The 13,366-nt window shown below is 36.3% G+C and overlaps 1 protein-coding gene across 12 annotated transcripts in view; it reads left to right on the forward strand.

Moving 5' to 3' along the window:
* The window catches only part of ADGRG6 (adhesion G protein-coupled receptor G6), a 151,598-nt gene that overhangs the window by 79,412 nt on the left and 58,820 nt on the right, over window positions 1–13,366 (forward strand). For all 12 annotated transcript variants that reach the window (XM_035296883.3, XM_035296879.3, XM_078370823.1 and 9 more), the window contains exons 4-5: window positions 642–1,265; window positions 12,078–12,146. In XM_035296883.3, the coding sequence (XP_035152774.1) occupies window positions 642–1,265; window positions 12,078–12,146 (693 nt within the window). The remainder of the gene's footprint in view (window positions 1–641; window positions 1,266–12,077; window positions 12,147–13,366) is intronic.

The following is a 13,366-nucleotide window of genomic DNA, read 5'->3' on the forward strand; positions in this document are numbered from 1 at the left end:
TTTACTACTCAAAAAGTAGTTATTTGCCTGGATACCTTACATTTCCATTTTGTTGGACTTTTCACTAGATCCCCTCTCCTTAATAGAATTATCTTTGTATTTGTTCCTAAAACAGCCTGATGATGGCGGGAAAAAATAGGAGGATATAGAGTATCTGAAACGAAGATGGTAGCACAGAAATGTTTGGGAAGAGTGAAAAGTAATCATTGATGAAAATAAGAACTATGATTTATGTTTAGAAATCACTTGAAAAATAGTATTTTTGATAACTTAATGAATAAGCAAAGCCTTCCTGAAACCAGTTATTTGCTCAATTAGGTAGTTGGGGCTTTTAAATTGTTAATTTCTTAGTTTCAGGTTTAAAAAATACTTAACAGCTTGGCTGGCTGTCACTCAAAAATTTAGGTGTGAGATCCAATCATAACTAGAGATGAAATGAGTAGAATTTCTTCTTATTATTATTGATATCAGACAATTGGTAATGGGCTGGTGACAAAGGATGGATGAGAAAGCGGGGAGGGATGGGGCAAATGGTAGGTAAAAAGTTAACTAGTAGAAGGTGGTGGAGGGCTTGATGTTTTGCATCACATTTGTCTGTGTTCTGAAGTTAACAGGTTTATCTCTGTTGTGTTTTGTCCTAGTTGCTGTGTCCTTAAGGAATCAAAAGGTCATTTTACCCCAGACATCAGATGCTTACCAGGTATCTATTGCAAAAAGTGTCTCCATTCCAGAGCTCAGTGCTTTCACACTCTGCTTTGAAGCAACCAAAGTCGGCCATGAAGACAATGATTGGACAGCTTTCTCCTACTCAAATGCATCCTTCACACAATTGCTCAGTTTTGGAAAGGCCAAGAGTGGCTACTTTCTATCCATTTCAGATTCAAAATGCTTGCTGAACAATGCATTACCTGTCAAGGAAAAAGAAGACATTTTTGCAGAAAGCTTTGAGCAGCTCTGCCTTGTTTGGAATAATTCTTTGGGCTCTGTTGGTGTAAATTTCAAAAGAAACTATGAAATAGTTCAATGTGATTCTACCATTAGTAAAGTTATTCCTGGGAATGGAAAACTGTTTTTGGGCTCCAATCAAAATGAAATTGCCTCTCTAAAAGGGGACATTTATAACTTTCGACTTTGGAATTTTACCATGAATTCCAAAATCCTCTCCAACCTCAGCTGTAATGTGAAAGGGAATGTAGTCGACTGGCAAAATGACTTCTGGAATATCCCAAATCTAGCTCTGAAAGCTGAAAGCAACCTAAGCTGTGGTGAGTTTGTAGCATGTTCCTTTTCTTTTAGTATTGTTCTATGAATATGATTGTGAACAAGGAATTTTACACACACATATATGTATGTATATATATATATTCACACTATATATACACATATATAGTTATGCAATATATATAGTTGTCATTCAAAAGCTCTTTTAATTTTTAAAACATTGTCTGCTCAGCTATTACAGCACACATTTGATTACAAGCCATGCATGCTCCATCAAGACATTTGGTTTTACCATTCTTAAGTTTCCCCTATGTCATAAAATATCACACACTGTTTATCACTAATATAACACAGTTATAATTATGGAGTCTCAATAGAAATGTTAACACTAGGCTTGAAACAAAAGAAATTAATAAGAAAGTTATTGCTGTTTTTGTTTTTTTGAAACAGAGTCTCACTGTGTCACCCAGGCTGGAGTGCAGTGGGGCGATCTTGGCTCACTGCAAACTCCACCTCCCAGGCTTGAGCAATTCTCATACCTCAGCCTCCCAAGTATCTGGGACCACAGGGGTATGCCACCACGCCTGGCTAATTTTTGTATTTTTTTTTTTAGTAGAGATGGGGTTTCACCATGTTGGCTAGGCTGATCTGGAACTCTTGACCTCAAGTGGTCCATCTACCTCAGCTCCCAAAGTGCTGGGATTACAAACGTGAACTACCATGCCTGGCTAGTTACTGTTTTTAATCACAAAGGAGATACAGTAATAACAGATCTTTATCCTGGAATTAAATTTCAATTGAATGGCTTAAATAAACCTAAGAGAACAGTATCTACTCAGCCAGTATTAAATATCAAAATGTCCATTTTGTAGAAAATCTTAATAATCAGGAATTATCCATTTTTTCTTTGAACATTTTTCTCCATTTCTTAAAAATGAGGATTTATAGTTTCAAATACTGTGCTCTCTCTGGTTCTTCCTCATGAGACTATAAATGTGCTATTATTGCAAGTAGCTAAATTCAGAATATTTTAAGAAATCTGTGATAAAAATTGTATTAAAATAGAACTGCACCTAATATTCTCTATTTATACAAGTTAATTCTGGAAGCCTTTATTTTATTATAGGATCGATTCGAGCACAAAAAGTAGAAGTTTCATTATCAACTTTAAATATCATGTGACTAAATCTAAGGTAGTGATAATATATACATTTTAGTCACAGACATACCCCCAGCTTCTCAGACCCATGCCTGCCCTTCTGGCCTGGGAACTCCTGTTACCCACCTCTTGTAGTGGCCCATGGCACTCCTAGAGGTGATGGAAGGGCTACAAAGTGATGTCATTTGAAAGATATTTCCTTGTAGGATGTTGGAAAGCAGATAAACCACAACCCTGTTCCACAGAGAAACTGCAGAGCTTTGTAAGAGCTGATGGTGTTCCCTAAGATCTTCTCTGAGTGTAGGATAAGCTATAAAGAACTCTCAGGGATTCCTTGAGAAGTCTTTTATCAGAGAAGAAATTGAGAAGGTCAAGTATATATGTTTGCTGTGGGACAGTGAAGAATAAAGAGAGGAAATGGTATACTTCCTGCATTGTGGGTGACTGTCTTTAATTCAGGGGTCTCTTTTCACCATATAATGGGCAATTATTAAAAAGTCATAATATAGACTATATTTGCCTTTTTTTTAAAATGAGATGATGTTTGAAGATGTCAGCAACCAAAACAAATATGGCTGTGTTAATTATTGCTAATACTTAAATTATATTTAAATTGAACACACATTTTGCACTAAATATCATTTTAAGCACTTTATACATGTTGATTGGTTACCTACATCATAGGTCCCATGTTGGAAGTTCTATAATTAACCTTGTTTTGCAAATAAAGAATCTGAAGCATATGGAGATTAAACAACTTCTCCAGTGTCAATTAGTAAGTAGCCAAACCAGGATTGGACCTTGGAAAGTTTGGTGTTAGAGCTGTGCTCTTCTAACCAGTATAAATTAGACTGTCATTCAGCATAAACCAGATTAGAATATGAGGTTTAGTACTAGAGTAGGGAAGCTCATTCTTGCCCAGGGGAGAAGTATGAAAGTCCAAGAGCCATCTCCCTGGCATTCAGTGCATTCTGTGAGAAGTCACCAGCTTTGAGTGTGTTAACATATTTGTTTCAAACAAACAATATTTGTTTCCCACATTACTTCTTGGATACCTAATTATGAAAAAGTATGATACAGTTTTACAGGGATTTCTAAGTTTATCTTAGAATTTCTCTAGACCAGAGGTTGGCAAATTAGGACGGCCTGTGACAGGCCATGTGTTTTTTTGTTTACTTCCTTAGAGACAGGGTTTCACTCTGTCCCCCAGGCTGGACTACAGTAGTGCCATCATAGCTCACTATAACCTTCAACTTCTGGGCTCAATTGATACTCCTACTACAGCTCTCCTGAATAGGTAGCACCTCAAGTGTGTACCACCATGCCCAACTAATTTTTTAAAACATTTCTTAGGTGGAGCACAGTGGCTCACACCTATAATCCCAGCACTTTGGGAGGCCGAGGCGGGAGGATCACAGGGTCAGGAGATCAAGACCATTCTGGCTAACATGGTGAAACCTCAACTCTTAAAAAAAGAAATTTCTTGTAGAGATGAGGTCTCACTATGTTATTAAGGCTGGTTTTGAACTCCTGGCTCTATGTGATTCTCCCTCCTCAGCCTCTCAAAGCAGTGGATTACAGGCATGAACCATCGTGCCCGCCACACATGTTTTTTTATACTTGTGTTTCTTTTACTTTTTTTGGATGGGGTCTTATTATGTTGCCCAGACTGGCCTCAAACTCTTGGGCTAACACAGTTCTAATCTCAGCCCTCTGAGTAACTGGGACTAAGCCCACTTGTTCTTGTACATAAAGTTTCGTTGTAACACAGACATACCCGTTAGTTTATACACTGTTTATGGCTGCCTCTATGCTACAATGGCGGTATTAATTGATTGTGATCAATACACTATAAGACGTTTAGGAAAACATTTGCCAACCCCTAAAACTAGTCTAAAGAATCGTGCGAGTCCACTTTGCTGAAGCACATACTTTGGACAGTACTAGAAAAGACCTGCTAGATCTCCTCAGCTAGGGAAAAGAAACTATTCACCCACAGGCTAGTTTAGCCCTAAGACATGGCTGATGGTGGTAACATTTATTTGTTCCTGTTAATTTACATTTCTTCCACACAGTGCTTTTAATGGATGAATTATTTCTGATATTAAAAAATTACATTTCACAGAAAAATGAAGTTTTGGATTTTTCTGGTAAACAAAATACACTAGGTTAGCATTTTTGCATGGTCAACACTGCTGGAGCTAAATGGTGGCTGCTGCTTTCAAAGGGGCTTCCCAGTTTACTTCAGCCCTTAAGACTCCCTTATTTTTCCCACTCCAGCCCCCTTTTCATCTTTAGATTGCTTTCTGGCCCTGATAGGCATTTAAATAGGAATACTGATTTATGCCACTCCCTTTATACAGGAGAGGAAACTGAAGCTTAGAGAAAGTAAGTGGTAGAGGCAGCTGGTGGGCTCCAAACATGTCTCCTGTCTCCTTGTGTAGTGTTTATGTCTGGGAATACTTATTTTAAAACGTTTTAAAATTAATTGATAAAAACTATATGTGTTTACGGTATACAACATGTTTTGAGATATATATATATATATATACACACACACACATCCATTGTGGAATGACTAATATGAGCTAATTAACATACATTATTATTTCATGTACTTATTTGTAGGGAGAACATTTAAAATCTCTCAGCAGTTTTCAAGTATACAATTATTTTCATTAACAATAGTCATCATGTTGTACAATAGATGTTTTGAACATATTATTCCAGTCTAACTGAAATTTTCCATCCTTTGACCATATATTCTCCACTCCTGTGCCCTGTCCACCACTGAGCCCCTGGAAACCACCATTCTATCCTTTGCTTTTATGAATTCAACCTATTTAGATTCCACCTGTTTAGATGTAAGATCATGCAGTTCTCATAATTTCTTAAACTCTGCCTTAAGACTCCTTTCCCAAGCCTTAAGATGATCAGAGTTCATCAAATACATACTCATGTACCTTAGTCATCAATAAGTTTTCAAAACAATTTCATCAAAAGGGAATCATGAACTTAACAGAGTTAATATATTTGAGTCTTTTTTAACTTTTATAGTGATCTTCTTGCCATTCCAAGATGACGTTAAACACTCACATTCCAGACATTCAGCTGTCCTGGACCGTGTTTCAGGAGTAATGATGAAAGAGGGAATTTCCTGCTGCTTAATCATCAGCTTTGGGAGTTGAAGAACCCAAGTCACTCATTAACTGACAGGAAATACCTATAACAGAGATTATATCAAAGCTTATTAGCTAAGCAAATCTTTGATAAGTGTACCCTGTTAACATTTTAACCTTTCATTTTTTTCCAAAAAATGAAAGCATCTTGCAGTTTATGGTTATCATAATTTCTATGATCAGTACAGTAACCAATAGGAGAATAGAATTTTATTTCTAGCATTCCATTGAACTGACAATGTCTGCTAAATATGAGCTTTTATTTCAGGATCAATTTGTGATAGAAAAATAAATAGATTTTGCAAAGTTATATTGCTAATAAATTTTAGTATAAAAATAGCATAGTAGAATTGAACAGACTCAATTTAACATTAAAATGTTCTGCCATTTGTTTCACATATTAAACATCTTAGCCTTAATAAAATTGATATATTATTAATAAGTATTCTGATAATTTTAGAAAATGACTTTGTTTTCTTATACTTTTCTAAAACTATTTGGAAAATGTACCTTAATTAGGAAATTTTCAGCAGATTTTTAAAGACATGGTTAAACCTGTCAGTCCTTTTAAAAATGAAATGCTTGATTTAGCAATAATTCTTTTTCATTTTATAGCATCTTCATTTTTCTTAGAACAGTTTTATTAAACATATTCAGTTTTATGACCCACATGGATAGATACATTTTTAGTGGACTCTTTAATTACAGGTGCAAGTATTTATTTGCCTGTGTTATGATTCAACTTTAAATACTGGCTAATGTCCGTCAATTTTCACAAAGAACAGACAGTGCCTTCTCTACTCGATTTATTTATTTTACTGATTACTGCTCTTTCCTGAGGAGTGGTACAGTATAACTCAATGAATAGTCTAAGTTCAAACAAATTACATTTATTTTAACAAGCATTTATTAGGCACTTCCATCTGTTAGCTACTGTGGATGTAGAGATAAGACATACTTCATAAGAACTTTATTGTTATTCTTTTCCAGAAATTTCTGGATTTGTACTTACTTTTGTTTCCCTCACCAGGATTTTTTTTAGAGATGCTAAGGTTTCATGAACTCTTGGATTCTTATCCTTTTATAACCATTACAATTCTGTTCTTCATAGCAATAAAACTCCAATTCATTATTGGCTCCTCCCTTTCACTTCTAACAAATGATTGAATGTAATCATTCACATTCATACTAAATTATTTTTAAATAATAAAATTAAGATAAAATCACTTTATCATTACAAAGGACTTTATACTCTGAGGATGCCCAAACTCTTTATGAATGTAGATGACTAAATTTCACTTTAAATATATTTATTTATGAAAAGTTGAAAAATTCATCTTAGAAGCAACTGCAAAATAATGGGAAAGAATTATTGCTTTTTTTCTGTTATTGCAACTTACTGTGAGTATTTGTTCTTCTGTTATTTGGCGTATTATTAAGTAGGTATGAGAGGAGCAGTGGACTACACATCAGTCTTTTGTACCATAAATAGTGTAAATATTAATATATAGTGACTCCTTTCAGTAGCATAATTTGCAAAGAACAACAGATATAGAAGAAAGATTAACAGTTTTAGAGCTTTTCATCAACTGCCTGTTTTCAGTAATTACATATTTTCAAGAAAACTTGCCTCTAAATTTTGCTATTAATGTAATAGAACTTTGCTCCTTAGTTCAGCTAAAATCCAGGTTCTTGTCACACGACCAGTAAAATTTAGGCACGAGAATACATTGAGGGGTGAATAGAGCAGGACTTTATTGGGCAAAAAGGAAAAAACAAACAGAACTCAACGAAGTGAGATGGAGGCCTGCTAACAAGCCCTCCCCATCACTGATTGATTCCCAGGTCCCCACCGAGCTGGAGAGAACAGGCTCCACCTCTGCATAAGGGATGAATTCCCCGTGGTTTCACCTACCCCCGCCACCCCCAGTACACAAGTCGGGCTCCAGTCTGCTGTGCGCATGTGCAGTAAAGGCGTGGGCAGGTTCCCTCATCCGCAGAAAAGCATCTGACATAAACACTTGAGGAATGGGTGGGAGATTCTCCGGGAACCCCTTTTTATCTGCCTAGTCGTTTGGCTGTCTCATTAATAGTAATTAAACACCTGAAAGCACCTTTCTGGTAGCCTCAAAACTTAGTGAACACACACAGATCATATTCTAAAACCAATTTGTTGATGATAAACCTATCACCGTCCAGGAGAGTGGATTGTTTCTTCTTCCTTAACCTCCTGGTGTGTAAATCCATCAGCCAAGGAAAACTGACTGTGATATTGACTTTTTATGCAGATATGCTCAAATGGAACTGGGTAGAAATAAAGTTTGTGTACACTTTTGATATTTCATGTATTTGTTTACTTTGGTGTGTTTGTAATATAAGTTTTCATTTATCGATTTAATTTCATTCTAATCAGTCACTTGTATTTATACCATTTTTACTTAAAAACATTCCAATTTCATTTTTATTGTTATATTGAGTTACCTTAAAATAGTGTTTATTGAGTATTTATAAAGCAATGTCAATTTGCTAAACTAGAAGTTCCCCAGAAGGAACAGCTAACTAAAATACTGAGAAGTAAATGCTACAGTTTCCCATGAAAGAATGCTACATATTGAAATGTATACTTATTACTGTGCAATGAAACTGATGTTCAAGAAAATCTTGCTCTAAATCATAGGTCTTCTGATTTTATTTTCCTATTTTCACCTCTAAGCTCTTTTAACATAGTAGTGGGAATGTAGTTTGCCTAAAAAATGCTTTCCCACAACACTGAGTCCTTATCTCCCTTTGTCTTCCAGAGATATTGTATCAGTGCCAGAAGTGGCCTAAGGAGCCCTTGACTGCCAACATTGTGTGTAATATGAGAACCACAGGAACTCCCTCCCGGGTCTCTGTTGCATGCTACAGAGGCTGAGATTTCATTAGTTTCAAGCTTTGAAGGCTTTTTAGTTTGCAGAAGTCCTTTACAAATATAAGTACCTACAAAAATGAGGTCCCACAAAAGATGGGCATTCAGTAAGTGTGATGTAAGGGAATAATAGGCAAAAAAGCATTCAAGATAAAATTCCACCTCAGTCCTGCCTTCACTTCTGCCTTCTCAAATGTTCTTTTTTGCATAGTACATTTGCTTAAGTTTTCAATCTTTAAAACTCCCCCTTGCTCTCTCTGCTTCCTTTCACAGCCAAGCTTCCTCTTGCGTTCATTCCACAGACCTTGGCAGTCTAGATTTCATCATTCCCATACAACTCAAACTATTTTCCATAGAGGTACTACCAAAATCCCAATGCAAAGTTAAAGTTCTTCTCATTCTTCATCATTCTTGGCCCTTTTGGTATTCTTGATATTGCCACATCCTGCATTAAACTTTCTTCTCTTAAATTCTGTAAAACCACCTCTGTAAAAGCTGTTTTTACCTTTTAAAGTCTGGGTTCACAAGGTGAACTGCTAACATTGTGAACTCTTTCTTAAAGGCAATGGAGGAAAAAGGAAGAGGAGGTAGGCAAGAAAACTATATTTACCGTTTTCTTATATTTGATGCTTTAATATAGGAATATCTGTGGTTTCATTCTGTTTTCTTCTTAAATCTACAGTCTATCTCCAGTGATTCCCCAATGCTCTATAGCTTCTGATGAGTATTTCCTGGTTACACCTCTAACAAAAACACGTTTGCGTGTAGGTGTCACACAGACACCTCAGTTTCCGTGACTGGACTTAGTGTTTACCCTACCCCACCTAAGTATGCTTCTCTTCTATTTCCTGTCTCCTTTTATAGATCGATATGGGCCAATTTCTCAAGTTGGAAATTAGCAAAACAGCCTCTATTCTTCCTTTTATTCCATGTCTTTAATTAGTTGCTAAATGTTATGCATTGTATCTTTAAATTTCTTGTATCTATATTGATCTTTTTCTGTGGATCCTTATTACTCATGATATCAAGCTTCAATTATTAGTAGTATTCCTGCTTCTGTTTCCCTTCTTTTGGTTTTAAAATGATTATTTTCAAATGTAAATACAGTTTTTCTTGCTTACTTCCTCCTCATTTTTCCTCCATTGCCTTTAAGAAAGAGTTCACAATGTTAGCAGTTCACCTTGTGAACCCAGAATATCTGAGACAGGTCTCAATTGGTTTAAAAAGTTTATTTCTCCAAAGTTAAGGACACACCTGTGACACAGCCTCAGGAGGTTCTGATGACATGTGCCCAAGATGGTCAGGGCACAGCTTGCTTTTATATGTTTTAGGGATACAATTCATCAATCAATACACGTAAGATTTACATTGATTCAGTCTGGAGAAGGGTGCGACAGTTCGAAGTGGTGGGGAGGGGGCTTTCAAGGCATAGGTAGAGTTAAAATTATTCTCAGTAACAATTGATTGAAAGAGTTACTATCAGTAGAAAGGAATGTCTGGGTTACATAAAGGGTTGTGGAGACAGAGGATAGATTGTAAATGTTTCTTATCAGACTTAGGGTCTGTGTTCATGTGAATGCTGGAGGGGTATAATAAGGCATGTCCAACCCTCTCTTCCATCATGGCCTCAAGTTGATTTTCAGTTTAACTCTGGAAGGGCATTGGACAAGAGGAGGAGTCCATTCAGATGGTTGTGGAGTTGGGGGGCCTAGAAGTTCATTTTTGGTTTGCAACGTTGAGTACCCACCACTCAGGGTTCCAGTGTGTGGGATTAACCACTGGAAGAAAAACATAGGGTTCTAGTGCTCATAGTGTTCATATTTTCCAAAGCCTTATAGCAGCTACCCATTGTGTACATATCTGATCATCCTGATCAGTTTTTTTTGTTTGTTTGTTTTTTAAGACAGTTTTGCTCTGGTTGTCCAGGCTGGAGTGCAATGGTGGGATCTCAGCTCACAGCAACCTCTGCCTCCTGAGTTCAAGCGATTCTTCTGCCTCAGCCTCCCTAATAGCTGGGGTCACAGGCATATGCCACCATGTCCAGCTAATTTTGGATTTTTAGTAGAGATGGGATTTCTCCATGTTGGTCAGGCTGCTCTCAAACTCCCAACCTCAAGAGACCCACCCACTTTGGCCTCCCAAACTGCTGAGATTACAGGTGTGAGCCACTGTGCCTGGCCCCTTATCAGGTTTTACTCTAGTTTAGTAATGCCCAGTGACTTGGGTTGCCAGACCATTTCAGTGCCTCCTTGGTATTTGTTTCAGCAATGCTGTCTGCCAGTAAAATACCTATCTCTACTCTCTAACCCCTGGCTCTCTCACAACCTCTGTGCCTCATGGGCCTCCTCCTTTGAAATGGATTTTCTGTTCACTTTTCTTACCAAGCTGCTGTCACATCCTCCTTTGGGCCACTGCCACGTTCAGAGCACTTACCAGATAGCACTTATAATTGGGAAGCCATCTCCCTTAGCTTAAAGCATCATTCTGGCCTCTATACCTCACATAATGTAGGCGATAAGTAAATGTTTGTTGAATGAACGTGTAAAGGTCTATGACAAGACCTTCTTGCCAGTCAGTGTCATGTCATAGCCTGCCTGTAAGGTCAGGCCTTTCTGAACTATCATGATTCCTTCCTTGAGCCAGGTGCCCTGAGATATCAGAGATGAAGAAACTATGCCTTCAGAGATACTGTTAAACTGTTAGGTTATTTTCTGCTTATGTGTACCATTTACCTAGTTATGCATCTTTCATTAGCTCATGCATGAGCTCTGCCCTCACATTCCCACAGGAAAGTTTAGAAAATGTTTATTAGAATAAAATCACTGTTATGTAAATGTCCCTTAAAATTAAACATATTGGGCATATTATACATGTGTGTATATATATTTGTGTGTATACACACATACATAAATATATATATTTGGTTTTTTGTGTGTGTTTATTTATGGTACAGTATGCTTTGTTATAAGTTTAGACAGTTTTTCTCAGACTCAACCTGTTGGAAAAAGTCTGTTAATTGTCAGAAGGAGATTTAATGCAACAGTGAAAATTTACTACTTCTACTAAAAAGTCAGCTCAAAACTTGTTTCCTGCTGCGGATGAGTCATTGAAAGCTTGAAATAAAAAGACACAGAGACTGAATTGAAGTCACAGAAGCATATTTATGGAATTACAAATAGCATACACTAGGGTGTATGAACCAAAACTATGCATTTTATGAGTAATTCATAATATCTAACTTTGCTTTTGAAACTTATTCTCGATGTTTGTATTATTTTATTTGTATGAATTCCCACCCAAACTCTTACAATTTATTATACAAAAAACCCTGAACTTTTGGCACAAACTTTAAGGAGCAGTGGCACCACTTTTCTTTTCGTGTGTGATGACTGATAAATTGAGTTGAAGATTTCGAAGGCAATTACATTACTTTGATTTTGAGAAAATTAAGGCACAGTGACCTTAAGAGACTTTCTTGATATCAAAGAATTACTGGTGGACTCTCTAGGGCTGCTCCTATAACATCAACCATATGATTCATGATATTGTTTTCTGGATAATATCACTAAATCATCCATCAAACTTACATATCCTCTCTATGTCGGTCAAGGTTCCTACCTGATCCCACTCCCGGCAGCAGAACTGGCCAGCTGTGCAGATCTGGGGACCCTCTGTCAAGGTAGGGAGCTCACACTGTGCTCTGGAATCTCTTTGCTTCCTACTTGCAATTTTGGATAATGTAGTTGTCATTGTTTTGATTTTTATCTGAATTTTCACTTGGAAAGACAGAAAACAGCAAAACAGAAGAATTTCTGCAAATGTTTTACTTGTGTGGGTGCACAGGACATACGGTATGGGGAAAGAATGCATTCACATGGGGGGTAACCACAATTCCATAAAGCTCTGAGTTTTAAAAATGTGAATTTATATCCTATTAAATAAGGGTTGGTTTCATTTCCCCCCATGTCTTCTCAAGAATATACTGGACTTGCAAAAAGTCCAGTATAAATACAGTGGTACAATACTTTGAAGAAATATTCATGTCTATAAAACAAAGAGGGAAATTAATCTGAATGTTCAGTTAACTTTAAGATAGGGCCTTGAGGCAATTTATGATGGCAAGATAACTTAAATCTTAAGATTAAAATGGTTATGGTAACTTAATGTTAATGTAACTGTGTTTATTATGATGCTTACTATATCATGGTATCTCAGTTATATATTATGTACTAAGTAGCTACATGCTAAATAATACGTAATTAAAGTTATACAAGTTTTAAAATATAAATATTTTGCTTTATCATTGCTCTTCCTCATTACCCATTTCATCTATTTATTCTGTTAAATACTTAAAATAGACCCTTTTCATCTATTTATTCTGTTAAATACTTCTATAATGAAGTAGCATGCTCTGTGTACCACATTAAGAATCACGGCCTTTTGTAAAAGCTGAATCTCTTATTAAGAAGATCATAGCACAAAGGTGACAGGTATTAGAAGTGAGATTGAAGAAGTAAAAACCTCTCTCTTCTGTGGGTCTTGTGTGAGAGTAGGGCAGGCAGGAGATGGTGTGGGGTGTAACTCATTATTATCTATTATCTTTGTTTTCCTTTTGGAGACATTTATTTCTTTGATATTATTATTGATCAATACTCTATGAAAATTAAGTCATCAAGTAGTTTTTTTTCATGATCTCAGTGTAGTTTTCAAGTTGTTAAATTTAAAAATCTGTAATTCTGTTTAGTTCAAGATCTGAAGTTTAAAAAATGTTATTTTAAAAATTCTTCTCATCTGAGATATCTGACATAATGCTTTGAAAATGCCTCTCTTGTAAGGCTTGCCCTGTTAAATACTTTTTATCCATCAGTGTTTAGTACACTTACTGGAATCTTTAAATTA

The sequence above is a fragment of the Callithrix jacchus genome, chromosome 4 (assembly GCF_049354715.1).
Source record: "Callithrix jacchus isolate 240 chromosome 4, calJac240_pri, whole genome shotgun sequence".
In the NCBI taxonomy this organism is placed as follows: Eukaryota; Metazoa; Chordata; class Mammalia; order Primates; family Cebidae; genus Callithrix; species Callithrix jacchus.